Source organism: Sinohyriopsis cumingii, chromosome 2 (assembly GCF_028554795.1).
Source record: "Sinohyriopsis cumingii isolate HCF-2022 chromosome 2, ASM2855479v2, whole genome shotgun sequence".
Classification (NCBI taxonomy): Eukaryota; Metazoa; Mollusca; class Bivalvia; order Unionida; family Unionidae; genus Sinohyriopsis; species Sinohyriopsis cumingii.
Genome location: NC_142962.1, coordinates 94,063,599 through 94,091,338, shown reverse-complemented (window position 1 = coordinate 94,091,338; position 27,740 = coordinate 94,063,599). Strand labels below are relative to the sequence as shown.

The 27,740-nt window shown below is 35.5% G+C and overlaps 2 protein-coding genes across 4 annotated transcripts in view; both read right to left on the bottom strand.

Moving 5' to 3' along the window:
• The window catches only part of LOC149805398 (protein O-mannosyl-transferase TMEM260-like), a 67,164-nt gene that overhangs the window by 6,425 nt on the left and 32,999 nt on the right, over positions 1-27,740 (bottom strand). For both annotated transcript variants that reach the window (XM_089949927.1, XM_089949930.1), the window contains 6 exons: positions 15,054-15,127; positions 11,002-11,083; positions 5,896-6,026; positions 4,628-4,682; positions 1,659-1,990; positions 887-940 (listed from right to left, as the gene is read on the bottom strand). In XM_089949927.1, the coding sequence (XP_089806053.1) occupies positions 887-940; positions 1,659-1,990; positions 4,628-4,682; positions 5,896-6,026; positions 11,002-11,083; positions 15,054-15,127 (728 nt within the window). The remainder of the gene's footprint in view (positions 1-886; positions 941-1,658; positions 1,991-4,627; positions 4,683-5,895; positions 6,027-11,001; positions 11,084-15,053; positions 15,128-27,740) is intronic.
• Positions 19,653-26,916, bottom strand: LOC149805399 (uncharacterized). Of its 2 annotated transcripts, XR_016419294.1 has the most exons (6): positions 26,669-26,916; positions 25,005-26,017; positions 21,566-21,803; positions 20,915-21,086; positions 20,376-20,515; positions 19,653-20,067 (listed from the first exon to the last, which is right to left on the bottom strand). XR_016419294.1 is itself a non-coding variant. In XM_089949934.1 (5 exons), exons 3-5 carry the CDS (start codon positions 20,923-20,925, stop codon positions 19,874-19,876), a joined length of 345 nt encoding a protein of 114 aa, XP_089806060.1. In that variant the 5' UTR covers positions 20,926-21,086; positions 21,566-21,803; positions 25,501-25,576; the 3' UTR covers positions 19,653-19,873. The 2 variants fall into 2 exon arrangements, 1 of the variants encoding a protein (XP_089806060.1); XM_089949934.1 differs by lacking the exon at positions 26,669-26,916 and having other exon boundaries at positions 25,501-25,576.

Sequence of the window (27,740 nt, the reverse complement as noted above, 5' to 3'; positions counted from 1 at the left end):
CCATATCTTACATGTGCTGAATGTACATACAATACAGGAGTTGAGGTTATCCTCCCTTGCTATAAACTTTCTGTACTTTAAGGACTTGGATGACATTCCTACTGAAACAACACAAGAAAAGAAAATAAAGCTTAAATTAGTAATCCATTATATTACTAATTCACTAAATCTCTCTCATTACTAATGGAAAAGATAAAAAGTGTCAAGTTTGAAGCCTATAGCCATGCTATGAGCTGATGCATAATGCTTAGTTAACAATTCTATCAAAACAACATCAAATATGAAACAGAGCATAAATTAGCTTCGTAGCATATTAAAACTCAAAATATCGTCTCTGCTACAGAGTAAACAAAATTATTCAAACTTGCGCTGCATGAGGTCAACCATAGTATAGTATAGCATAGTCTTAAATAGACTAAGGCCCTAAAGGTGACAAAATCACTCAAATTTGGCAGAAATTTTAAAAATAGTGGATAGAACCTGAAGTAGAATGATTAATCCACCTAACAGATCCAAAAGGAACCTTGGATGATTCAATTAGAACACAAAAACTTCTTGGACTTTTAGAATTAGATTGTATGAAGTTACCAGTACAGCAGTGAAGCTAAAAACTAGCGACACTTGGTGGTGGTAAAGGGCAAGAGTTATTGTTCTTTGTCTATACGAGACAAGAAAATATGATTTTCTTCTTTAAGTAGGGCTGGATTTGCGAGGTAGCAGGCTAATATTCCTAATGTAATGTGAATGGAGAACGTATTTGAAGGAGAATAAAACAAACCCACAGTATTACATATCTGTAATATCCAGTGCAGCAAATTAAAACAAGATGTCAACATCTCAAAGAACTGCAACACATATTCCAGTGAATATAAACAAATGCACTTGCCTTGCATGCCACATTTCATTGGTTGCGACTCTTTCCCAGGATGTCTTATCAAACCTGATTTTAAAAAAGAAATTGAATAAATTTGCTGTTTTTCAGATTGCATGTGACAAGTTGCACTAATATTAACTAATCAATTTGACACATAAACCTCAGTATTAGTAGAACTACTGTATAGATATATTAAAGAATGTTTTATTTATTACATCAGGAATGTAAACAAATTTTAAAACAATGGTTATTACCCATTTACAATTTATATTAAACTATTTGATATCCTGCTTCAGAAATTACACAATTGTAAAGCTGTTATTTTTTTGTCACTCTTTTCACTCAACCATCAAAAGAAAATTCACCAGTTATATTTACTTACTCTTTTCACTCATTCATCAAAATAAAATTCTCCAGTACAATTATATTATATACAATTATATTTAATCACTCTTTTCACTCATCCATCAAAAGAAAATTAACCAGTGCAATTATATTTACTCACTCTTTTCACTCGTCCATGAAGAGAAAATTCACCAGTAGTTATATTTACTCACTCTTTTCACTCATCCATCAAAAGGAAATTCACCAGTACAGTTATATATACTCACTTTTTACTCATCCATCAAAGAAAATTTACAAGTACAGTTATATTTACTCGAGAGCAGAATTTATTGTATATTACAGAGAAAATTCTTTTATTCTAGGTGCAATTTAACAACAGAATCTTCTAGTTCAGTAGAATACAAGCAGTTAAAATATTTATACAAAAAATAAAACCTACCCATCATACGGATATGTCCAATTCTGTGACATCTTTTCTGCTTCTTTTGTCAGTTTTTTCCAATCTAGCTTCTCTCCCTTTTTAACCAATCTGTAGCAGCATCCATGTGGAATTAAGTCATAAGACTTTGTCCATGACATCTCATGTTTCTGGACTCCAATACATGCAAATATGGGTGCCCTGTTGTAATTAGCATTTAAAAATGTTGTGAAGTCAAATGACCTGCGCCCATCAGGCATGATTCCTGTAGTAAGCTGTAGTAAATCTCCTGGAAAGTGGATTCTAGGATAGCTATCTCTCATCATAGGCACTGACCACTCATAGGTCAATATCTGCACAATGAAAGGATTTCATAATAAAAAGATATAATAGAAAAGTAGCTACTCAAAATCACTCTATACATAAATTTTCTATCATAAATGTTATGTTTAAGAATATTTACATTTACCAAGTATTTACTAAGAACACATATTTTATCTTTAACAAAACTGTTCATGTCCTCATAAATGCAATTGACTCCGAGCTGCACAGGCAATCCAATTCAGTTCCATAACTGGTCTGCTGTACTTGTATTTACTTCTCAATGCAACAAATGCGTTGAGATAAAGGCTGCAGTACCTGACTATAACCAAACACAGATGTGAAAGAAAAACAAACAGGAGTGTTGTTGCAATGGCAGGATTCTGAGTTTGAAAGTAACAGCTGTGCTTAAAGGTTGAAACACACAGTGTAATTTCTAATTTTTAAAAATTGTTTAAGGAGAAAAATTTAAACATGAGAATTAGATGTTACTTTTTTAGTATTCATTGCATGATGAGTGCAGTGGGTAAATCTGCATATGAATTACTGTATTAAATTCTGCATTTATAATTATAAAGCACAAGTCAATACAAAAATTTCTAAATAAATCATTCCAATTCATGGCATTGTACAAAAGTAATAGCTTTAGGGATTTACAAATACACTTGCCTGACTCCTGGGACAAGCTCAAATTTGGTTCAGGCAGGCTCAAGTTTGCAAGGTATTTACCCATTGGCAAGACAAAAAAATTGAGCGAGGGATACAAGATATAAGAATTTTATTTAATGATGGTGGTCTGGGTAAAATATATAAACACTAGCTCTGTGTTAGCTATGGTACTGACAGTTTTTTAAAAATCTAATGTGTGTGTCACTTCCATCTTGTAGTCCATGTCAAGGTCTATTTTGCATTTCCTTGCACAGATGTGATAAGTAAATATTTACTATTTAAAGCAAATGTTGACAAATATAAGGAATAAATATTTACATTTTAACTTATAAGTTACATTTTAATTGAATATTTCCATGTATTTGGGATTCAACAACTTCCTGGACCTAAGTTAATTAACCTCTGGCAGTTTGCTTACTCTAAACAACTGGCTTTTTTGAAAACTGTTTTTGATGCATGACACCAATTTTATTTGAAGTAGGTGTTAATTGAAAATAATACAACTCGTGTGATATGTTTGACAGGTGCATTTGAAAATAAAAGGCACTTCTCCCTAATGATTAACCATCATGGATTATGTTACAAAAATGTCTCATCCACAAGTGGTGTTTATAATCTGTTGTTTACATGATAATTACAGGAGACCAGTACAAAAATTAAGAGTTCTCAAATCATTCTCAACAATACGATTGTCAAATATTTTGATGTATGTCACTAGATGATAACTATTAAGTAAATAACTAAAATAAGTGTTCACAAATCCTTCAGCTGTGAGTATGAATAAATCATTACAGTCAGGCATTCTCTCTCTCTCTCTCTCTCTCTCAAAAATCAAGCTATTTCCAAACTCTCTTCTACCTACCCATTTATCTATGTACATGTACATGTCTGCTGTAGCTCTTTAAACTATATCTGCATTCTAAATGTTATCTACATCTCTATCTACATGTATTATTTACATATATATTTTGATAACCATAATTATCAGCATATGGTTTTAAGGTTCCAATAAATATAAAAAGAAAGCAAATGTCTACATAAATAAAATGTGATTTGCTTATAATATGTCAAAATTTATCTTATTGTTTCACTCATGTTGGGGAAATTATGTTTGGGGCAAACTTGTCTTTTTCCAGTCAGTTTGCCCTGGGCAAGCTAGCATTGTAAATTTGCAAGCTGGATTAATGAATGTAAAATTAACCAAGCTAGATCTGTATTATGGAAGCATAGTCAAATGAATTTATTCACAATGGTCAGCTAAAGTACACAAGGAATTAACATGATGTTGAGAGCAAGTTACTAAATTCATAGGGGCCCCGAGTGGCCGAGTGGTCTAAAGCGCTCTCCATTACAGATCACTGCCATCTCACCTCTGTCTGCGTGGGTTCGAGTCTCAGATTTTGCTAATATGGGTATGTGAGAAAGTTTGCCAGTAGCTTCTCATGGGTCGGTGGTTCTTTCCGGGGTTTTCCTGGGTTCTTCCTCCACAATTAATACTGGCCGCCATGTATAGCCTATCGTGTGCTGAAAAATGGCGTTAAACCCTACAACAACAACAACAACTAAATTCATAAAGCAGCAGGCATTTTAATATTTTAGTTATTCTACTACCATATATACTCACTTATAAGTCATGTCAAACTGCAAAAAACAAAGATTGTGATCTGTCGTAGCATAATGCATCTAATGATCAGGATTTATGTTGTTTGTTCAACTGACTACTCCTAACAATCTGAACAAACCCAAATCCGCTAGTGCATTCTGTGACAGCAGATCTTGGTCTGTGCAGTTTGAAGTTGGACGTGTTTTATAAGCAAGTACAATGGTATATTTAAAATAAATTACAGCACAGACAAAATTATCAAAGAAAAATCCCACTGGCTTCTTGTGACTAAAGTACAACAAGAATGTAATAGTATGGGAATAATAATGATGATAGAAAGAAATCACCCAATATTTCAAAATAAAGAATACAAAAGATCTATGGTCTTGCAGCATACCTCCTGATCAAATATTTGTAGGTCTGGTCTGTAATGTTCACAAAGGTACAAATACCTGTAACAAAAATTGTTCATAATATTTCAACAGTATTAACTAGATCTGAAAAAGTGTTGGTTGAAATAATCCATATCCTTGTACTCCAAGTTATGCAATTAGCCTGGTTCCCAAATTACAGAACTTAAATAAGCCCAGTCTTATGTGAAAAGATTCTGACCAATCACAAGGTAGCATTTGTTGATTCTGAGTTTGATTTCCTACTCTAAAATAATGTTTGCAAATCAAAATGCTGAGTCAAGTTTTATAACAATGGGATCTGAGGAAGTTCACTGTAGTCTCATACTAAGATGAAAATTTCTTCAGCAAGGAAAAAGTGAAAATAACGTCTCTATTACATTTAATGGCTCTTTTACACATTTCTGCTGATACCATTCATGGGCTGAACTAAATGTCTTCAATTTTGTATGCATTGCTCTGCATCTATCTTTTGAGATTCCTGGGTACAAAATTATGAGTTACTTAAGTAAACATAATATCAATAAAATCTAAATCATAGTGTATGAATAAGTACAAATATACCCCTCAAAATCTGATACGGAAAAATAGTTTTCATATGTTATTACTGCCTTCTCCTACTGGAAATATTCCCTCATACTGGCATTTGGTATTTGGCTTGCACATTATACCCCACCATACAACACTGTAGGTGAACAGTTCTTAAGATAAAAAGGCAATAACAGATTCATTAGTTCACATAATGAAATGCGATGTCAATAGTGCCAGTTTGAATTGGCATAATGACTAGCTAGGTTTAGTATCCTAAGCTCAATGTAGAAAAATGTGTACTACTATCCTAAAACAAATCCCTGACATTAGCCAATCAGAACTCAAAAATGTATCTTATCAAATTATATATTTCTATAAGCCTTCCTTAAGATGTCATTCTGATTTCCTTTCCTTTTTTTTAAAGATGTAAGAGGTATTTATATAAATGCTTTGTACTGGTTTCTCATCCAATGACAATTTCTTGGACAAAACAGTTAATAACTATTGTTTAAATAAAAAATGAGCAATCCACATTGATGTACATTTGGTGCCTCATCAATAGAAATGACAAATCCACACTGACTTTCCTGGTTTTTGTTTGTATTTTCTATTATCACTGCAAATTGTTCTGTAAAATATTTTCATGAACCTTCCATAAACTTATCACTGTATGATTTCTGCTTCTTCTTAAATATGTTGATAATGGGTTACAATTTTGTTTTACCTTAGTGTATTTGAGGGTAGATCTCCAAGGGTAAGAACTATGGCACCTTGTGGCATACTGTCTATCACACTGTAAGCGAATTCCTGCACCACTGTGTTGTTCCTCTGATTGCACACAGAGATATTCTTTTGCTGGAATTGGATATGGTTAAAATCATCAAATTAAATGTATTATTAAATAAAGACTTTAAGATGTCTCTTCAAAGAGATGCTTCCTTTAATGAGCTGTAAGCTTAAATAATTGAAGAATTTCCACCTACCAATTAATCAAATAAAATAGTTGTAAGGAACTCAAAAGGAAACTGTTACATAAATCTACCAGAAATCCTAAAATCACTTATTTGCTGAATATGTCAGACAAATGAACTTAAAACTCATATGACAATTTGCTAACATGACTATATCTTTCACTCAAACATCTATGCTTTTTTAAACCATATTGTGTCATGGTATGTCAGCAGGTCAGATCTTTTGAACAAAATACATGTAGCCTAGGCAGCCCTAAATTAAACAAAGATATCCTCTTGCAATACCTGCTTTGGCACATGACTAAATAAAAATTCACCATTGGACTTTAGTGGAAATTACACCAATTAGGTGTTTATATTTTCTAATTAGCTTGTCTGCTTTTTGTCTTGTAACAAATAACTTTTAAAAACAGTCAAGTGGAATTCTATGCCTTTTAAAGAAAAAACTAATTTTAATTATGTAATACTTACCTGCTACTATTGCACTGATTTCCTTTTCCTGGACATAAAGTCCCTGGGCTAAACTAATATTCCCACCTCCTATTACTAATTGGAAGATATGGAGGCCCAGGATTGAAAAACAAAGGATGATCCCAGTCTGACTTCTTAGTCACAGCTAGCATTGGAATACCTTTTTCTTGGACCTTTGATCTACACCAGGACTGCAGGAAATCAGAGCAAAATGGGAGAAGGGATTCTTTGCAATAGTAGCAGGTAAGTATAATATAATTTACACTAGTTTACCCTCCAACTCAATCTATATTTTAACAGCAACAATACTTTATCTGCTACTACTGCATTGCTGACTTTACTAGTTAGACAGGAGGCTGGTGGCCTCATAAAAAGTGGTATAGGAAATAAATTAATATACCCTTACAGATGGCATGTTGGCTGCTGTGAGATGGTCAGTGGCTTTTGCCACATGGTGTGCTGCTGCCACAGTAAGACCCAATGAATACATGTCTTTGCTCTGGTGCACCAAGAGCAAAGGTAAAATGATGAAAAGGTAGTGTAAGAGTGCCAAAAGGAAGCTCTCATAACTTCATCCAGGATGCAAACATTGCCCTAGCCATATTGGCTTAATTTTTATGAAGGAAGGTCACTCTCTGTGAGGGACTGGTAAGCTAATTAATGAAGATAAGTCACCTGGAATGGAGGCTGCTACAACAGTAACTCTAGAGAGAAAGAAAAATGATTTGGACCCTCATTTTCCCATTTGAGGAAAGTGCAAACAAGCCTATCTTTATCATCTCCAGCAAAGACACACCTGATACTAGGAATCTCAGTAGAAACTGGAGCTACTGAAGGTGGCTGAATCTTAGTCCTAAACCCTGGTTGGCAAAGGTCTGGTCTGGTATTGTGGGTTTTTGCCATTTTTTAGCACATAATGGGCATTACATTGTGGCTAGTATATGCTGTGGAGAAAGAACCTGGGAAAACTGGCACGCTTTCTCACATACACAGAGGCCAAATGTGAGACTTGAACCCACAATGACATATCTGAGTGACCTGTAAAGGCAAGTGCCTTATACCACTGCTACCTGGTATCCTCTAGTTGGCAAAGAAGAGAAATCAAATCATAGGTTCCATTCCACTGTAAATGATCCTTTTCCAAAGCTAAATCATGAATCTCACTCCTTCTTGCTGACACTAAGCAGAGCAGGAAGACAGTTGTAAAGGTAATGTTACTGAAGTGCAAAATACCTGATATGCCTGTGGTAATGTCCTGGGTTTGTCTACCAACAGGTCAATTAGATTGTTCAACCACAACTGCTGGTGGTCCAGGGGATCTACCAAAATGAGCTAAGATGTAGATATCCTGATTTGGATGAAAACATGCAAAATTATTTGAAAGCTGGAAGGCGTAAGAGTACTGATAATCCCATTTCAAAATGAAACCCTCCACCACCCATGCCCTCTCATCTAACACTGAAGACACAAAAGGAGCTTGTTGTTCAATCTTATGGCAAACAAGCTGACTATTGGCTTTTCCTATAGTTAAATATTTGTCTCCATACTGACTGGTGCATTATATGAGGACCACATGGCCCTATCTGGACAAACTGTCTGCCAGGATATTCCTTTTGCCAGCAATATGGCAGACTGTGAAAGTGATCTTTGAGACTGTCCACTGAAGAATATTCCAACTTTCCACGCAAAGAGAAGTAGTATGTATACCTTCCTGACATCTAAGGTTCTCTACTACTGATGTCTTGTTGGAGGCAATCTTAATGCAATAAAGCCTTATAAGATTGATGCATCCTAGTAGGCCAGAAACACTGCCTGTGATTCAAGGATGTTTTATGAAGGGTCACCTCCACGGGTGACCAACCCATGAAGGACCAACCCTTCTGGCTTCAGGTGCACACCCTATCACAAATCTAATGTGTTTATGTACACAAAGGAACAGGGTTTGGGAGTGTGAGATGGAGTTACAATCAGAAACCGGTCCCAATCTAGCCACTCACTCATGATGCGGTGATACTGGTCCAAAGGGGATACAAGTTTACAACCAGTACCTGTTCAGTCTCAAGTTTACTAGAAGCTGTTGTTGTTGTTGTTGTTGTAGGGTTTAATGCCATTTTTCAGCACACGATAGGCTATACATGGTGGCCAGTATTAATGGTGGGGAAAGAACCGGGGAAAACATGTAAAGAACCACTGACCCACAAGAAGCTACTGGCAAGCTTTCTCACATACTCACATTGGTTGAATCTGAGACTCAAACCTATGCAGACAGAGGTGAGATGGCAGTGATCCATAATGGAGAGCACTTTAGACCACTTGGCCACTCGGGGCCCCCTTTACTAGAAGCATCAATGTAATTGGAGAGAGTATTTGTGAAGACTCCTAGGGGAATTATTTCGACAACTGCATTAAATGTTTCCAGAAGATAAGAATGCTGGGCCAACAACATAGTCTTGTCCATAAGAACCACTATAAGTGCCAGAATCTGTGTGATTCTGTCTGGTGGAATGTTAATCCTCCCTTGATTTGGGAGGAAATTCATCCCCACATATAGAAAGGTGTAAGAAGAGGTGAGAGACAACTTGTCTAGGTTGGGGATTAGACCAAGATAAGTCATGACAGGATGTTCCCGGAACAATGCTGGTAACCCTCCAATAAAGTAGAACTGACCCACATATCATGCCTGATGCACAACCAAAGGTTGCAACCCCTAGGGCTAATTACCTCCTTAGGGAAGGGGAAGTAACTCAAAGACTTTCTCTCCTAGTCACTATGACTGCCTCATCAAGGAAAAGGTAACCTTGATGGAGTTCTGATCTGGGCCTACTAGTTTATCTGTTGTGGCTGCACTTCCTGGCAGGTCCTTATGGGCAATGAATCACAGCCAGGGACAATGCTGCTGGTCCCTCAAATCCTGAGATGCTAAAGAAGGTTCTTTCTTTAATCCAGCACATCTTGGATGTCATTAAGGCTGCAACTCTTCAGTGGTGATGAAGTTCCACAAATGGTGCCATTGACATTGAGAGAGCATGTCTGGATGTCTTAGCCATAGCCTCCAGCAAGAGCTGAAGCATCAGTGGAGACAACAATTCCTCCTTCAAGAGACTGAATAGTGATCAGCATGAGAGGCTATCATGACTAGGATGTGGGCCTTTAAACCCCAAGGCTCTGACCAAGACACAAGCTTAGGTCACAGCTGATATTCACACATGGGATGCACCTGTCAGAGTCTAATGTGAGTGGTCTGACAGACCGAACCCAGGTATGCACCTGGTTAGTGGAGGTGGAGACCAATGATCATAGTGAAGATGGACAGACTGACTGACCCTTCTGCTGTCTTGCAGACTTCTGGCCACAGGAAAAATTCTGCACAAGCTCCAGAACCATCACTGAGTGTGGGAGCAGCTGAAGATCTAAACATGAGTGGGCCCCAGAAAGTGTCTCCAGACTGGAAAGAATTCTAGGGTACTCAGGCTCCAGAAAGCCTTAGACAAAGATCTTGGGGAACAAGGTGGTAAACTTTTACCAAACAACCAGGTTTCTTCATCAGACACAGTTGGGAAGGGGCTGGGGACCATAAGTGAATGCAAGTACCCACTGCAGGATGAAGGAATATTATCTTGGACTGGGGACTCAGCATCCCAGAAATTGAAAGAAATGTGATATTAGCAGGTTATGTATTAATGCTATTAAAAAGATTTTCTTCAGTGAAGTTCTATAGTACAGTTCTTTTTTAAGAAGAAAAATGTTTCTGGTGTTATATAAATAATACTGTAAGAGGAAACCAGTGAATCATGGATGGTGGTGGTGGTGGTGTGGGGTTTAACGCCATTTTTCAGCACACGATAGGCTATGTATGGCGGCCAGTATTAATGGTGGAGGAAGAACCCGGGAAAACCCCGGGAAGAACCACCGACCCATGAGAAGCTACTGGCAAGCCTTCTCACATACCCACATTGGTCGAATCCGAGACTCGAACCCACGTAGACAGAGGTGAGATGGCAGTGATCCGTAACGGAGAGCGCTTTAGACCACTCGGCCACTCGGGGCCCCATGAATCATGGAAGGATAATGCTAATGCTAAAGCATCAGCATGTCTGGAACTGAAACACATTTTCTGGTATATTTAGTAATCAGATATATAAATGTTTTCATTTTCTCACAGCTTGTTATACCTCATTTAAATGTTTTTATCTTAAATTTCACATGTATATGCTGCAATGTTAATTTGGGGGGAAAATGTCCAGCAAGAGCCGTTAGAATTTTGAAATCCCTGAGATCATCACAGATTGTTTCATACAAGAGAGAAAATGGATATGTCATAGCTGCAGTGAGGGAATACAGTATTTATACTGGAAAACTGCATTTACAGACTGTTTATTTTAACTTACAATTTGTATTGCTGCTACAGCCAGTGACAAGATTACATCAAATTTAATCCTTGGCATCACACTGTGTATCTTTTTGATAAACCTGTGCAAAAGACAAAATGACAAAGAGATAGATGCTAATAACTTGCCTTATGATATTATAAGCACCTGTCTAAATCTGACCCTGAATATTTTGCATCGCTTTTCTGTCTGGTCTGCAAAATGTAGTCCATTTAAGCCTTTTTTCCTTTTTTTCAATTGGTCTTATTTAATCATGGACCTCATGTGGCTCTGCGAATCTCTGCCAACCAAGGGTATGATAAAAATAAGAGTTTTCTTTTAATGTCAAAAGTTGGAAAAGTGACTAGATTGAGATGAAGTGACATATCATTGTGAAGATGAGGTGATGTCAGATTTCATATACACATGGATAGTTGCATGGTACTGAGACACAATTCCAGCTGTAGCATCTTTTTACAGTGATACTGAAGACATTTTTTCAAGATGATTTCGCTTCAGTGATTGAAAATATGTCTAAATAAGTCATGAGATAGTAAGAAATATCTTGGTAGTTTCACTCTGAGAAAGTTTGATCAAAGACCCTTCCATCAGTAACAGTGAACAATGAAACTATCAGTTCCTTACATGGCAGAGATCTGATATAAAAAGCAAGAGTCTAAATGAGTATATTTTAACGGATTGGACACAAAATTGTCCAGCTCAAAGTCTCTTGGGCCTAACATGTTAGTTGTCTTTATAGCTTATTTACATTACTGTTTAACCTTAAAAGAATCACACAGGTTGTAATATCGTGTTTACTATAAACTGCAAAAAGCACAGACACAGACCTGTCACTGTAAAATGTACTGGCAGATCAGGTTCAATATCTTCTGTTCCAATTTAAATTTCATGTAAAGACCCCATTCTGCTTACATACTCTGTGACAGAAGATCAGGGTCTACACTGCTGGCAGTTGGGTGTGTATGAAATTAAAATAAAGTATGGAAATTATTTCCATAAATAATGAAACATCAACGAGCTTAAAGTACTGAATATTATAACAGTCATAGGGTGATGCCTATTGTGTTAGCCAACATTCTGATAAAGCAAATAGTTTTTTCTTTTTGTGTGAGCAGCATAAATTCCAGTGATAAACACTATAAAGGAAAAATAATTGAAAACATTCTAAAATCTCTGATAAAAAGCCCAGTAAAACTTATTAAGTTGATTAAATGCTTGACAGTCTGAACAGTACTGATCAAAGGTAACAGACATTTTATGAAAGTAAACATATAGTTTTGTCATATTCATATAATAATAATAATGAGGACTTTGTATAGCGCCTAATCTTTAGAAGCTCTAAGCACTTTACAACATTAAACATATAAAAGTAAATGTTCAAACAAAACTGCCTCTGCTATAACTTGAGAATCACATAAAAAATAGGATTTGAGATGGCAATTTGATCCTAAATTTAAACAATGCACATATTGTTTTTCTTATTAAAAAAATTGCATAATGAACTTTCTTATCATCATCAGCAAATTATTATTGCAACTGTTAGATTTTGTAACTGAATTATACCTTGGACAATTAGCACAAACCACAGAAACTCAGATGAATTACAAAACAAATTGCTAGTAAGTAACAAGAGGCCCAAGTTGGCTGTTGATCTTTCATTTAATAGCTGACATCAGCCTAATAACCAATTGCAAGAGCAGTTGACCAATAAGTCTGGGTCAGCAGGATGCTTTCTGTTGAAATTTCTCTAATGCTGTTAACTATATATAATAAAACAAATGTTTTGAGGTATTCCTAGTTTTTGTATATTTAATGATAACTGATCACACATGAAGATTACATACTGAAAGGTCATTTTTCCAGGACACTGTATCAAATTTGGTACAATTCTGTTCAGTATTTATTTGGGAACAAAAAATTTGTAAATATTTTTTAATTTTAATCGATATTGCCATAATTTACACAAATCTGAAAGCAATTTAAGCCAAGACGCTGTCTGTAAGAGTTAGTCATGTGTGGATCAGCAACTTTCGAGGTTCAAAGATCCCTCTACTTTTAGTAAAGGCATCATATTTTAAGGTTGACTGGGATTAATGAACAAATGTAAAGGTCCTCAGGCTAGGATGTTTTCACTCATGTTTGGTCAGATTGTATTCAGCTGTTATGAAGAAGAAGCTGTTTAAATCTCTCAGCAATGGCAGCCAAATCTGATGGTATATCAACATCATTTGTCCGAAATTTGAAGTTTCTGTCAAATTTGATCAAATGCTGTTGAGCTGCTTTTGAGAAGTAATGAAATCTATTATTAGTATCAGCTGCCACATTTGAGGGTGTAAAAATTTGAAAGGTCATTATGCCAGTATGCTCCATGCCAACTTTGTTTGAAATTGTAATAACAATTCTTAAGAATATGATGAAAAACAGCAACTGTTGACAGATGCCTGATGACAGATGACAGATAAAGGGTCATACCAAAAGCTCACTTAAGCTTAACACCAGCTAAAAATGATTAAAAATAAAAGACAGTTTCAAAACTGCCAATAATCAAAGGTACTTAGGGTTACAGAATTATCTCAGAGTGAAAGTGAGGTTCAGGGTGTATGCCTCATATACTTGTACCAAAGACAATGGTGACTATTATAGCCAAATACCTTAATTGGATTTGTGATTGGACATTAAAAACCTAGTATGAGAGAAAACGTTTAAAATCGAATGAAAAAAACTACAAAAAATAGTCTGAGGATAATAACTAGATATTATAATCTTGATTATGTGGGACAGGCATCATAAAAGCAAATGTTCACACGAGTTAGTTTCTACAAAATTTAAATTACCTATAATGACTGTGCATGATATTTACATCATATAACCAATGTATCATTCATCAGCTTTTTTTAAAACTCAATAGTAACATACTAACAAGGGCAAGAGAATACAGCTAAAGAAAGAAAACATCAATGGGGTATGCTTTGTGTGTGTGTGTGTGTGTGATTAGGATTTTTAACGTAGCTTTAAAAATATTTTGAGTCGTATCGCTACAATGTTTGCAGTGTGGCAGTTTATAGTGATGTCTAACACTGGGGCATCATGCCGCTGACATGTACTATATATAATATACCGTATATTTGAATTTCATTATCAATATTCATATGGTTACTTTTACCATCAATCAGTGTCCACCTTTCACTAATGTACTTTGGAAACAATCACTTTTCCTTTCAAAGTTTTATTTCCCTATTACTATCCTTATTCCATTCTAATTGATGTACATTCTTCTTTACAGAGTTGTTAGAAAATCTCTTTCTCACAGCATACACAACGCTCTGGTGGCCTAGTGGCTAGAGTGTTGACCTCAGAAGCGGGAGGTCATGGGTTCGACCAAGTCATACCAAAGACTTACAAAAATGGCACTAACAGCTGCCTCGCTAGGTGCTCAGCATTAAGAGGTCAGTGTTAGGACTGGTTGGCCTGGTGTCATGGATAATGTGACTGGGTGGGGCATCATGCTACATGTCAGCGGCATGATGCCCCAATGCTAGACATCACTATAAACTGACACAATGCAAACATCGTAGCAATATGACTAAAAATTTTTTAAAGCTATGTTAAAATTCCTAATCACACACACACACACAGAGCATACACCATTGATATTTTCCTTCTTTAACTGTATTCTCTTGCCCTTAACTTCATAAATTTAAATGACAAACTACTCCAAAAAATATATAAATTTATATCCTTTACATGGCTCATGTGGGTATATGGGGCCAAAATGATTGGAATTTGTACAAGTGTATCAACAAAGATATTTAATAACCAAACAGTAAAAAAGAATATAAATTTGACACAATGAACTATATGGATCATCATTACAAGTTTTATACACCCAAAAATATGACAGCAACATGTTGTGCTCCAATATGTTCTTTGCATCACAGTGCTTTCAGGCAATGATTTTATACCTTCAACCTTACTCTCGATAACCTCCTAGCTTGCAATGATCCGAATGGAGATTATGAGACAGGTCTCTTAAACAGTGATTAATTCCTTACCTACATGCATCTGCAAAACCAACTGCTGAGATGAAAAGCAAAACTGCATCACTCTGCATCCAGAATCGCTCAACCTATTAAAGTATACAAAGAAGCATGTATGTCATGTACACTGTGCCTCTCTTGATAGGCCTCCTATAATATAAGGCCTACTTACCCAACATTAAAACAGTGTAACAATTAGGTTTCTTTTCTGAGAAGCCACCTTTTTATAAGGTAGGCCCCCTATAACATAAGGCCTACTTACCCAACATTAAAACAGTGTAACAATTAGGTTTCTCTTCTGAGAAGCCTGAGAAAGCCTACTTACCCAACATTAAAACAGTGTAATGATTAGGTTTCTCTTCTGAGAAGCCACCTTTTTATAAGGTCCTATTTTCACTGCAGATGGGGTGTCCGTATAATAGTGAGGATACTTATTTTGGGCTACATGTTTATTCACCACTAAAACTTTAGCAACTTAAGCGCCATCTGTATCCAAAATTAAATGTACTTCTCCAGTTTGGTTGGCACATAAACACAAACAAGGCCTCAGGAATGTTGAAGCAATTTTTGGTACCATTTCTAGGTTTATAGTAACATGTGGATAGCAATGGAGACAAAATAAAAAGCCCATAACATAAAAGTCATTATGGATACAAATATTACATGTTTTGTTAAATTTTGTTTTAATTGTGACTTATTCAAATAAATGAATACTTCAATTTTGATTTTTAACATAAATATTCTCTTTTTAGAATTTGATTTTACTATCCTGAGTAGTGAAATTAATCAATATTGTGGTCCTCCTCTTTAGATTTCCTCTCAAGAGAGGACACCCATGATATAAGGTCACCTTGCCCAACACCACAATAGCACATGTGAACTATTTTTCCCACCCCCATTAGGCCAACCTTTTATAAGGCCACCTTTTCACTGAAGAGTGTGTGTGTGTGTGTGTGTGTGTGTGTGTGTGTGTATGTGTGTGATTAGGATTTTTAATGTAGCTTTAACAATTTTTGAGTCATATTGCTATGATGTCTGCAATGTGGCAGTTTATAGTGATGTCTAGCACTGGGGCATCATACCGCAAACATGTAGCATGATGTTCCACCCAGTCACATTATCCTGACACCAGGCCAACTAGTCCTAACTCTAACCTCTTAATGCTGAGCGCCTAGCGAGGCAGCTGTTACTACCATCATTGTAAGTCTCTGGTATGACTTGGCCGGGGTTCGAACCCATGACCTCCCACTTCCAAGGCAGACGCTCTAACCACTAAGCCACTAGAGCAGTTTTCACTGAAGATGCGAACCATTTAATAAAGTTAAAATCATGTCAGGTTTTATATCATCTGCCATCACCTAGGCTATCACATCATAAAACTGATATGACCTTTCTGATGAGACAGTTAGAATTCCAGTAATAGTATGAACTGCTATCTCAATCATATTTTCAATGTATGTATGCATGAAACAGGTAAAACCAAAATTTGTGGCATGACTGTTTGTATGATGCAAAAATAGCAATCTAGACATATCCTGATCTGCAAAAATTGCAATCTAGACACATCCTGAACTGCAAAATTAGCAATCTACACATATTCTGATATGCAAAAATTGCAATCTAGACACATTCTGATATGCAAAATAGCAATCTAGACACATCCTGATCTGCTAAAATTGAAATCTACATACATCCTGATCTGAAAAAATAGCAATCTAGACATATTCTGTTATGCAAAAATAGCAACACAGACACATCCTGATATGCAAAAATAGCAATCTAGACATATTCTGATATGCAAAAATTGCAATCTAGAGATATCAAATTATGCAAAAATAGTAATCTAGACACATCATAATATGCAAAGATAGCAATCTAGACACATCCTGATCTGCAAGAAATACAATCTAGACATATCCTGATATACAAAAATAGCAATCTAGACATATCAAGTTATGCAAAAATTGCAATCTAGATCTGCAAAAATAGGAATCTAGACACATCCTGTTATATCTTATTATTATTGTTACTGGTTAAAATTATATCATTGCCTCGATACCAACACCAGACAGCCATGACACATCTGGTACATGCAATTTCAAGTATTACCTATATCTGGTTAAAATCCTAACCATACCTTGATACAAATAACAGACAGCCAAGACACATCCAAAATCCTACCATTACCACAATACAAATTACAGACAGCCAAGACACATCCTGGTATGTGTAAATCTCAATATAACCAGTATCTGGTTTAAATGAGACTAGAAATGAAAATTTTCCTTTTATGCATGTAATTCTTTACAAATTCTAATTCGAATATAATGTTTATAAAAAAAAAATTGTGAGCGAATATTGATTATATTGCCAAGAAGATACCACGATTCTGTAAACTGCCAAGTTTTGATGAGCCGACAGATCACATGGTCCCACGACGCAATACTAGCCAGTCCTCGTATGCAAACAGAAACATGGCAAGACATACATCAAGCCGTACCAATTTGAACCATTTAGGGATGACTCTGCATTGATGATGATGATGAGAATTCTATGCAGTCTCAATCTTCAAGTGATGATAAAGATAACACTGACATAATTGGAGGAAGAATGACATACACCAATTGGTTTGTATCTACCATCATCATATTGTACATGTAACAGCCTAATTATCGTCTATCATCTAATAATAGTACCGTTATGCTACCATGTAATAATTTTAATTAGGGCAAGCCCACGGTAGCAAGATCCACAAAGAACAATACCATATTTAGACATTCACAAATAATTATGTTTATGTATGTTTGTAACAGTATCTTGTGATTAAATGAATTAAATGGAACTTCCACACAATAATCAACAGTAAATCTGCCATCAAATCACAAATATAGCCACTGACGATGTTATTCAGGATCTCTCTATTGAAAGACAATGCATCAGCTCAACTGTACCACCAATAATTTCTACCCCGCCTCTCTTTATTAAAAACCAGACCAATTATACAATAGGGCAATATATCCTGACCCTGGCATCACTGCATCATAACCACAAGATTTCCTTGTCAGGGACAGACATGTACATTGGTTTAATATGGGTCATTAATAACACTATAACCATTTGCTCAGGCAATGTGTACATATGCATGTGTCCTTGGCTAACACACCACCCTCCTGGTTGTTTGTCTCCCTCCCCCAATTCTGTAAACTTAGGAAACGAAAAGGCATATTATTCCTTGATTGTACACTTTATACATGTGTAATGAAATATAATGTTTTAAATCAATTAGAAAAAATTTGTGGACAATATCTAAGATCAGATATGTGCTGCCCAGTGTATAATATACATTATCAGTATATTGACTCATAAGTATACCCATGTTATTATTGCCAGCATCTTAGTCCTGTTTTTGTGCATCTGCATTCATAAGTAATGCATATACGTGATTGAGTGCATCTGTGCATGCATAGGTAGTGTGACCAGATTTTACTTTTAAAAATGTGTATATTTGTATACCTACTGTATGTATGTCACAGAGAGAGAAAGAATACAACCCTAAGATAAGGAGCTTGCTGCTCAGTTCTAGGGTAAATTATATTTTTGTACAAATCTCATGCATGGATATTTGACTCATTTTGCACGTGTGACTGTGAGCATTGCAAGGCCATGCCTTTGGAAGATTAGTGTTTGTGTTGTACTGAAGTGTCTATCATTAGTGCCAAGGCAGGCATTGCATGCATCAAAGAACATGATGCATTCCATGCCTGAACAGATACTGTGTGGAGCTTGGAATCATTACAATGGTTAATCAAGATGGTCCTCTGGATGACAATGAACCCATGAATGACTAAGTCCTTGCCCTTTTAGGCCATTTGTAACTACACTAGTGTTTAAGTTGAAGCTTCTAGATATCAATCATGTTATTATAGCTATAGAGAATGATCTCTTTCATAGGAACTCTGTATTTATTCTAGGACCAAAATTGCACAAGTACCCCTTCTCCACTGTTCATTTCTGAAGATAAAGGGGGAAATTTATAAAGGTAGGAGAGAAATAAGAACCAGGAAAAGACTGCTATAGGAAAATAGTAAATGGGAAAAAGGCAATAATATACAATCCAAGAGAACTTGTAAGTCTGAGTTGAGAAGTCACACGTCAATGCCTATTTTCTTGTGTTTCTATTTTAAAATATACTGTGTTGGAAAATCTAACAAAAAAGTACACAAATTCAACGGTAAAGCTCTTTTTATTAATCACTGTTGAAAACAAATAAATTTTTGTTCATAATTAATTATTGAAGATTATGACTGATGAAAATAATGTTTTGAATAACAACAACTTAACACCTTTTTCTTCTTTCTCAGGACATACAGATATGTAGCTTATCGCCAATTTGTGAGTTGGATCTGGCATCACCTTGGAAAGGGAAATAGAAAAACACTTCCATCTTATGTGGTCTGCAAGATACGGGACACATATCCTGATCCTCTGTCAAATTATGCTGGATTCAAGTACATGACTATTTAATAAATAAATCTGAAAATCAGATATTAGGCCTTGTGTACTTTATATATATATATATATATATATATATATATATATATATATATATATATATATATATATATATATATATATATATATATATATATATATACCACGTTCCTGTTAAATCTTGAAAGCTATTTAAAAGTATGAAAGAGAATTTATTCAACTTTTTTTCTCTCTATAAATACATACACCCCCTAACAAGACTGGATTACTATTATGGCTTCAAAGATTTAAATAGAAAATATGCTACACCTATATGCAATCTCTTCCAGTCGGGAATAAACAGTCTACATAGGTTTGAATGGAAATCTTGATTTGTGCTCCTCTACTAGACTCGACTCTTTATCTACTTCAGCATAGTTCTCAGTTAGGTTTTCTGGGATGTCTCCTAACATTTTCTGTGCCTCCCTGAAAGCCTGTTCATACTTGGGTAATGATGCCCTTCTTGTCACAACTGCTTCTTTCAACTCCTGGATGTAATCTATAAAAGAATAATCATGACCAAGTCACTGTTTAAGTTTGTAATTACCGAATACAAATTTCATGACAATGATCAAAGGAGAGAAAGGAGAGAATTATGTTATATTTAACAATTTTAATTAACAAATGCAGAAATATTTCAGTAAAGTTTATTTGTATGCATGAATGTGCTGGGGTGTGTGTGTGAATGTTGTATGCTATATGGGAACTATATTGTAGCGTATTCTGTGTTATGGCCTTCAAACAACATGATGCTCTTGCCATTACAATATGAAGTTAGTTATTGTAAGATTTAATGAAATAACAAACCATATGTTAACTTGGCTTGACAACTGCCACCTGTCTTTTTTTGGATTTGGGGTAACACTTTCCATCTGAGTTGTCCAGCACTAGTCCTTGCCTGTTGCTTTGAACAGTTTTCATTATAGTGCAATGCAGCTGTAAACAGTCTGAAAAATTATAAGATGTTCAGTTTTAAGCAAGTGATGATAACTGCCCTCATTTTTAAATAAAATATGGTTGAGAAGTCAACTTCACTGTTAAGAAATACTAATAGCAATTCAATAATAAATACCTATATGATGTAGAATATGTATGTTCTCATCTAATGCAAAAGGTAAAATATCATCAGACAAACTCATTTAAATTTTCTCAAAACCATTGCACACACCACATAAACACCATATGTGGTGAAGCATCTAATATTTCCTTATTTTTTAAAGAAAGATAGTTCTTTCTCATAGTGTATTTTGTGAAAAGGCATCAGTGTCCTTGAAGTAAAAGAATGACAAGTATTTAATCTCTGCACTTTTTCTACACATTCCTGTCCCAAATGGATGACACCTTACCTTGCTTGCATTGCAGGAAAGAAGAAATGGGTGCTTTTGGGTGCATAATGGGTCACAACACTGTGGAAGACTTCAAGTCCATATGTCCAGTGGCAGGGGGATAATTTTTCAATATCTCTTAAAAGATATGGACTTTCTACAATCTCCCTTAGCTTCTTGTAAGCTCTTGACCCTGAAATATAAATGATCAATGTGTTGGCAAATATAGACAGTTTTTTAATTCTTCAAAATTACTTTTTTTGTATAGAGTAAAATTTGGTAATAAACGTGAAAATAAAGGATTGACAGGATTAAGCATGTTTCCCTCCCTAAAGAATGTAGCATGGTTGATCATGTACCCGACAGTAGCTCACACAAAAATAATTAGTCATTCACAATCATGCCACTAACGATTACTATAATTAATATGCAGACTTCTGAAATAAATGTTCTTGATACCCACCTGAATGTGGCAAGTAGGGTGAGTAGGGGGAAGAGGGTTTAGAAAATGCAAATTGACACATTATGTGATTAATCATTTATGAAAAGGATTTCTGTGGCTATGATCCTCTGGTCAAGTTGCAGGGAAAAACAATAAACATATACAATAAAAACTGTATATTCATCATTGTATGCCAGGGAAGTAGTTGTACTACATATGAATTACTGTACCTTTTTTAATCACTGATGAGAATCTAGTGGACCATGCTCACACTTTGGAAACTCCAAACTATGTTCTTCATGTCTGAGACATGGTTAATGATGGACAACCATTTTGCACGTTTCAGCTGGCCATTAGAAGCAGAAGATGATGCAACCCAATAAATGTGATTCACAATGGATTTAATCCAGGGTCGAATATCTCTGAATGTTTTCCTCCTTGCTGCCATCTCCAGTTTGTTTGTAACACCTATTAAATAGAATATGATAGAATTTTTCAGACTGTTGCATCTTAACTACCTACAAGCCTACTCATTATCAAAAATAAAAAAGTGCAAAAGTGTTTAATTGCTGAAGAGGTTCTCTTTGCTGCTACATGCAAGTCATACTGTTTTCAAATTGTACAGATAGAGCAGATGAGACATTAAAAAATAAAAAAGGTGACAAATCAGTGGAAATGATCAGATGGGAAATTATTATGAATGCATTTTACATGGATCTACCTACAGAAGCTAACAATTATTTATTCAAGTTTACAAATAAATTATTTTGAAGCCCATATGTAAATATCTAATACCGTATTTACCGCATATGTTGGGACACGATAAAATAATTATTTTTTTTCCTGTCCCAGAACTTATGGTCAAACATTTTTTCACTTTGGTCATATGTCCCAAGACTTAAGAAATGAAATAAATTTGTATTGCATTTGTGCCCCCCAACCCCAACTGCATGTCGCAATAAAATAGATAAATAAAACGCTTAATTGATAATAAAAAGAAAGAAACTAACCTTGTGTTGTTATCATTTATTCCTTTTTTCAACATGAGCATTAAATAATAAAATATTTCCACGAAATCCATATAAGTAGCGTAGGCTTCCATACTGTAGCGTGTATCAATTATGTCCGATACCACACACCATGTTGTTCATTGACATGAACACTGAGAAACAATTGTGTGTGGTTGTGCTCAAAGGTTTGAACATGTTATCCGACTGAAAACTGGAGCCAACAAAATCGCATACAAGAGGGAAATAGTCAACTGATATCTTGAAGATGCCATTCACGCATGACATGGTGTTGTGTGCAAAATAATCAAGATTGAATTATATCCAGGTCTACTGTATGACAATATCTCACAAAAAAAAATCATCATTTGAAAACACATTCACTTGAGTGCAAGTGACAGTCTTTTCACCAGCTAGGGTTACATAATTATCCTTACTATACCAAGCACATATAAGCCCTGGTGGTGAATAAACACGACTGGCAGAAAGCAGTTAACTTCTTCTTTGAACCTACCGACAGGACATCAAAAGACAAAAGGTTATTTTTATTACAAAGCAGGCCACCTCAGAAGCCGACCCCGGTTACTTTATTTTGTAAAGGATATCAATACAAAGGTTATTTTACTGCAAAGCAAGCCGACATCAGAAGTTGACTATGGATTCTGTGAAGTGAGCCTTTTTTTTTTTTTTTTTTGTTTTTTTTGAATATACAAAGACGGCCGAGATATGGAAGCATACTTGGGTTCCTTTTCAACTGTATTCACGGGAATTTTGAAAATAAATTGAAACAATGGAAAAATTTTAAAGTGACACAATATAGTACTTTGTGCACAGATGTCGATGACCCAGCGTCACCCAGAATATTTGGAGAAAATAAAATCATGTGATGAATTCGTTAAGGCCAGAAGAAAACTATACTGTATGCCAGTATATCACAGATAAAAATCATTATTTTAAAACACATTCACTTGAGTGCAAGTGACAATCTTTTCACCAGCGTGGGTTACATAAGTATCATTAATATTTACCCGCAGACATTAGTGCACCTTTGTATTAATTATTACTAAAGATGCCAACCACATATAAGCCCTGGTGGTAAATAAACACAACTGGCAGCCAGCAGTAAACTTCTCTGAACTTGCCGACAGGACATCAAAGACAAAGGTTATTTTTATTACAAAGCAAGCCGACGTTGGAAGCCGACTTTGGACTCGGAAGCCGAATTTTTTTAAAGGATATCAATAGAAAGGTTATTTTATTGCAAAGCAAGCTGACCTCAGATGCCGACTACTGGATTCTTTTAAGTGTGCCGATTTATCTTTTTAGCTTTGAATATACAAAGACGGCCGAGATATGGAAGCTAACTTTGGTTCCTTTTCAACAGTATTCACAAAAAGTTTGACAATAAAGTAAAATAATGGAACAGTTTTTAAAGTTGCACAATATAGTGTTTCGTGCGCGAACGTCCAGAAGATTTGGAGAAAATAAAATCATGTGATGAATTCGTGATGGCCAGAAGAGAAACAGATCATTTCGCCGACAATATGATCATTAACATGGATGAAACTCTAGTGTACTTTGATCGCATTCCTGGATGGACTGACGATAAGATGGGCATCAAAAGTGTGAGAATTAGCAAGACTAATGCAGATTTGAAAAAAAATCTCTCTTTTGTTCTTGCAGTTTCCACTTCAGATGGTGTGTTGCCTCCAACAATTTGTCACGGTATGAGAAAGTTAAAAAAGTATTCATGTACCAAAATGATAGACCGTACGTGTGCAGGAGAAGGGTTGTGTTGATGAGATGCTGCTGCAGTGGATTAAAGAGTTATATCTCAAGTACAGTTTTATATTTAAAAAATAAAATTCCAGTTGGATTGCAATTTCCGACATGTAATTTTCGAATGATTTAAAAGGTGTCCCACAACTTAAGACTCGAAAAAAACGATGTGTCCCAGAACATACAGTGCACAAAAAAATTACTTTTAAAATTAATTTATGGTGTCCCAACAAATACGGTGTCCCAACATATGCAGTAAATACGGTATTGCTCCTTTTAAGAAATAGAAAGTTTGTTTTAGTGTTTGATAGTGATTATCTTTTGTAAGATGCCATACATCAAAATAATGACTTTTGTCCTTGTGCTCTTCCTTCATGAACTTTTTAACCTGGACATGGTGATCAGTGACCAAGGTGTCCACAGTAAGCCCAAATTCCTCCAAGTTATGGAGACACCTCTTCAACCCTTCCAATTCCATGTAGAATGAAATTTTTAATTTATTAGACTAAAGAAAACAAAACCTGATTGTAAATATGTACTAGTGTTGCTGCATATTAAATCTTAGGTTCAAGTCAGTGATTGTCACTTTCAAATGTTATTATTTCAAACATGCAAATGAGACGTAGAAATGTGCACAGCTTCTGAACTTTCAGTTTCTGCGATAAAGTCATAAGTGTGAAAATTTATCTGATCAGTGATCCAAGATACTGATATATCAAAACGGGACCTTTATAAGTAGTTGGCAGTGTCTGTCCTGAACTTCATATTACAAATTTATATTTATACAGAAAAGCATGAAAGTTTAGATCATATCCAACTGCTCTGATTATAATGAAAATGACCAAATGTGCAATTTAAAGAACTGATGGTACAACTTTATTACCTGCACAAGCTGCAAGTCCTGAATAATGTTGGTGTCCAGGTCAATGACAGTATAGCTGCAATATTTTGCAGAGTGACCTGGACTGTCACATCTTCCATCCCCTCCTAGAATCAACATTGATCCCTGTGCTGCTGTGATGTTGTCTGCTTGGTGAAGATCCCACAGCCTGTAAACACTTGGGATCAAATAATTTGTCTGTAGATTGTCATATGTTCTCTGACAAAATACAGGACAGTGCAATGCGTAGAACAAGCTGATGATCTGGGCAGCACTGTTACCCGATACTAAAATAGCATTTGATTGTAACAAATTATGCAATGGCATTTTCTGACGCATATTCTGACTGTGCCATGTGGAAGTGTGACCATGACTACAGATAGAATTTACAGTTATCATAGTTCCAAGGACACTTTTGACTTGTACAAAACAGTCACTTTTACAATGCTGACATATTTTTAGAAGTTCAAACAGCTTGGATTCAGAGACAAGGAAATACCTTTCATCTACTGGTTTAATGCTGCCTAATGGTTGTAGTAGTTCATCAGGATCACTTTTCATGTCTTCTACATCATTTCACTCTCAGGTACATAGTCATGATCCTGATCTGTGTTTGAAGGCATATCTGAATCTCTATTTCCAGGTTCATCTAAATCTGAGCAACTCTCTGGATCTTCATCTTCAGTTTTATTCTTGCTCAAAATATGCAGTGGGGGCAGTTTTACTAGGCTGCACTGTATTCCAACATCTGATACACGTGCCACTGCTTGTGTGCCTTATGACTTTACATCAGGTCTAACCTGCACACGCCTTTTTCTACATTTTAATATTTATTTAAAATTTGTTTGACATTGTATATGAACGCATTTTTGTTTTTCTGGTGGAGGAGACCAGATCTGAGTTGCATATTCGAAAGCTGAATCTGCTTCCGAGATATGCTCATGACTATCTGTGGAATTGTGTTTTAAAGTGTGTTCAGCTTCCCCACTATTGTCTGTTAACAATGTGTTCAAAACCTGAAGGTAGAAAAGGACAATGGTAAGAAGGTGCTCATATTTCATAATTTGGAATTTAAAAGGCAATGTCATTTTAAAATAAATACTTAAACACTGTGTGCTGTGGAAAAATATGATAATGATTAAGTGATGGTGTCAGAAGTTAAAAATCAAAATTTACCACCATGTAATAAATTCATTCAAGAAGCATGAGGTTCAATCATATTATATGTAAATGACATATTCATACCCCCCCAACACACACACACATGCCACCTAGGCATAATATCTTGAAAATGTACATCTAACACTGAAACAGTAAGAGATAATATTGCATTCTGGACGAAGAGACTAAAACAGGGACCATTATGTGTGTGAAACGATATCCATTACCAGGGAGGTGTAAAAGACGTTGAGAACGGTTTTCATCAGTCGTAACTTAAGCATTGATTCTTGAAACAGACAAAAAAACAACAAAAATCTGCTAAGCAGAACTCAGAACGTAATCAATATAAACATTAAAAAGCTTCCATCTTCTGATTCAGTTACAGTGTATTTTACATGTATGCTACAATACAGTTAGCGTATGGACAAATCTGATACTATATACATGTCTGGTACAAGTGTAGATAAATGTCTGTGAATGGATTGTTGCATTTTGTGGTCACTTACCTCAGCTTTCTGCCTTTTTTCATAACCCAAACATTTAACACTTTTCCCAGGATTTAAAATATCCAAAGGTATGTCTGGAACAGCACCAATTTTAAGTCTTGGCCTAGCATTTGCGTATCCAAGAGAAGCCATTTTTTCAGGATCCCTCTTGTAACATTCCTTTGAGAAATGTAAGGAGCACAGAGTGCTGTATGGTGTTGCTTTGAAATCAACTCGCTTGCAATAATGTATCCATGCTTTTTTTTATGCCTTTATCTTTTGGAAAAAAAAAAAAAATGAAGTCCACAGCCTTTTCTTAGTATGTTATTACACCCGTAAGCAATGCAAAATAGCATTGTTCTTTACATGAAATGAACCTAGCAAATGACAGTCTGGATGCTGGAGTCGCTACTATGATGTCACTTTACGACGGTAACTGAATAGGCGCAGGAATTTTGCATATGAGGTCATGGAAACTCAGTGCCTAGAAGATATGCCAATATTTAAATACTGGCAGTATGGTCGCACATGATGCTTCAGAATAAGGTTTTCCTCTACAGTGCATTTATTATTATTGTTTATTTCTACTGATTTCTAGTCTCCTTTAAGTACTACCATCACCTTCACAAATATAACAGACAATTGAGATGCATCTTGGTACATGTAAATCCAAATATTACCAGTATCTGATTAAAATTCTACCATTACCACCATATAAATAACAGACAGCTTTTACACATCTTGGTGCATGTAAATTATAATATTACTGGCATGCTCAAAGTCCTGCCATTACCTTGAAACAAATAAAAGACAACCTAGCAAAACTGCAAAAGATACGCCTAGATTGCAATTTTTGCAGATCAGAATGTGTTTAGATTGCAATTTTTGCATATCAGAATATGTGTAGATCACAATTTTTGCAGATCAGGATGTGCATCTGGTTAAAATCCTACCATTACCTTGATACATAAAAAAGACAACTTAGACACATTTGGTACATGTAAATCCTAATATTACCTGTAACTAGTTAAAATCCTATCATTGTCTTGATAAAATCTCATGTATAGTATAATTCTGAACTCTTGGAAACTAT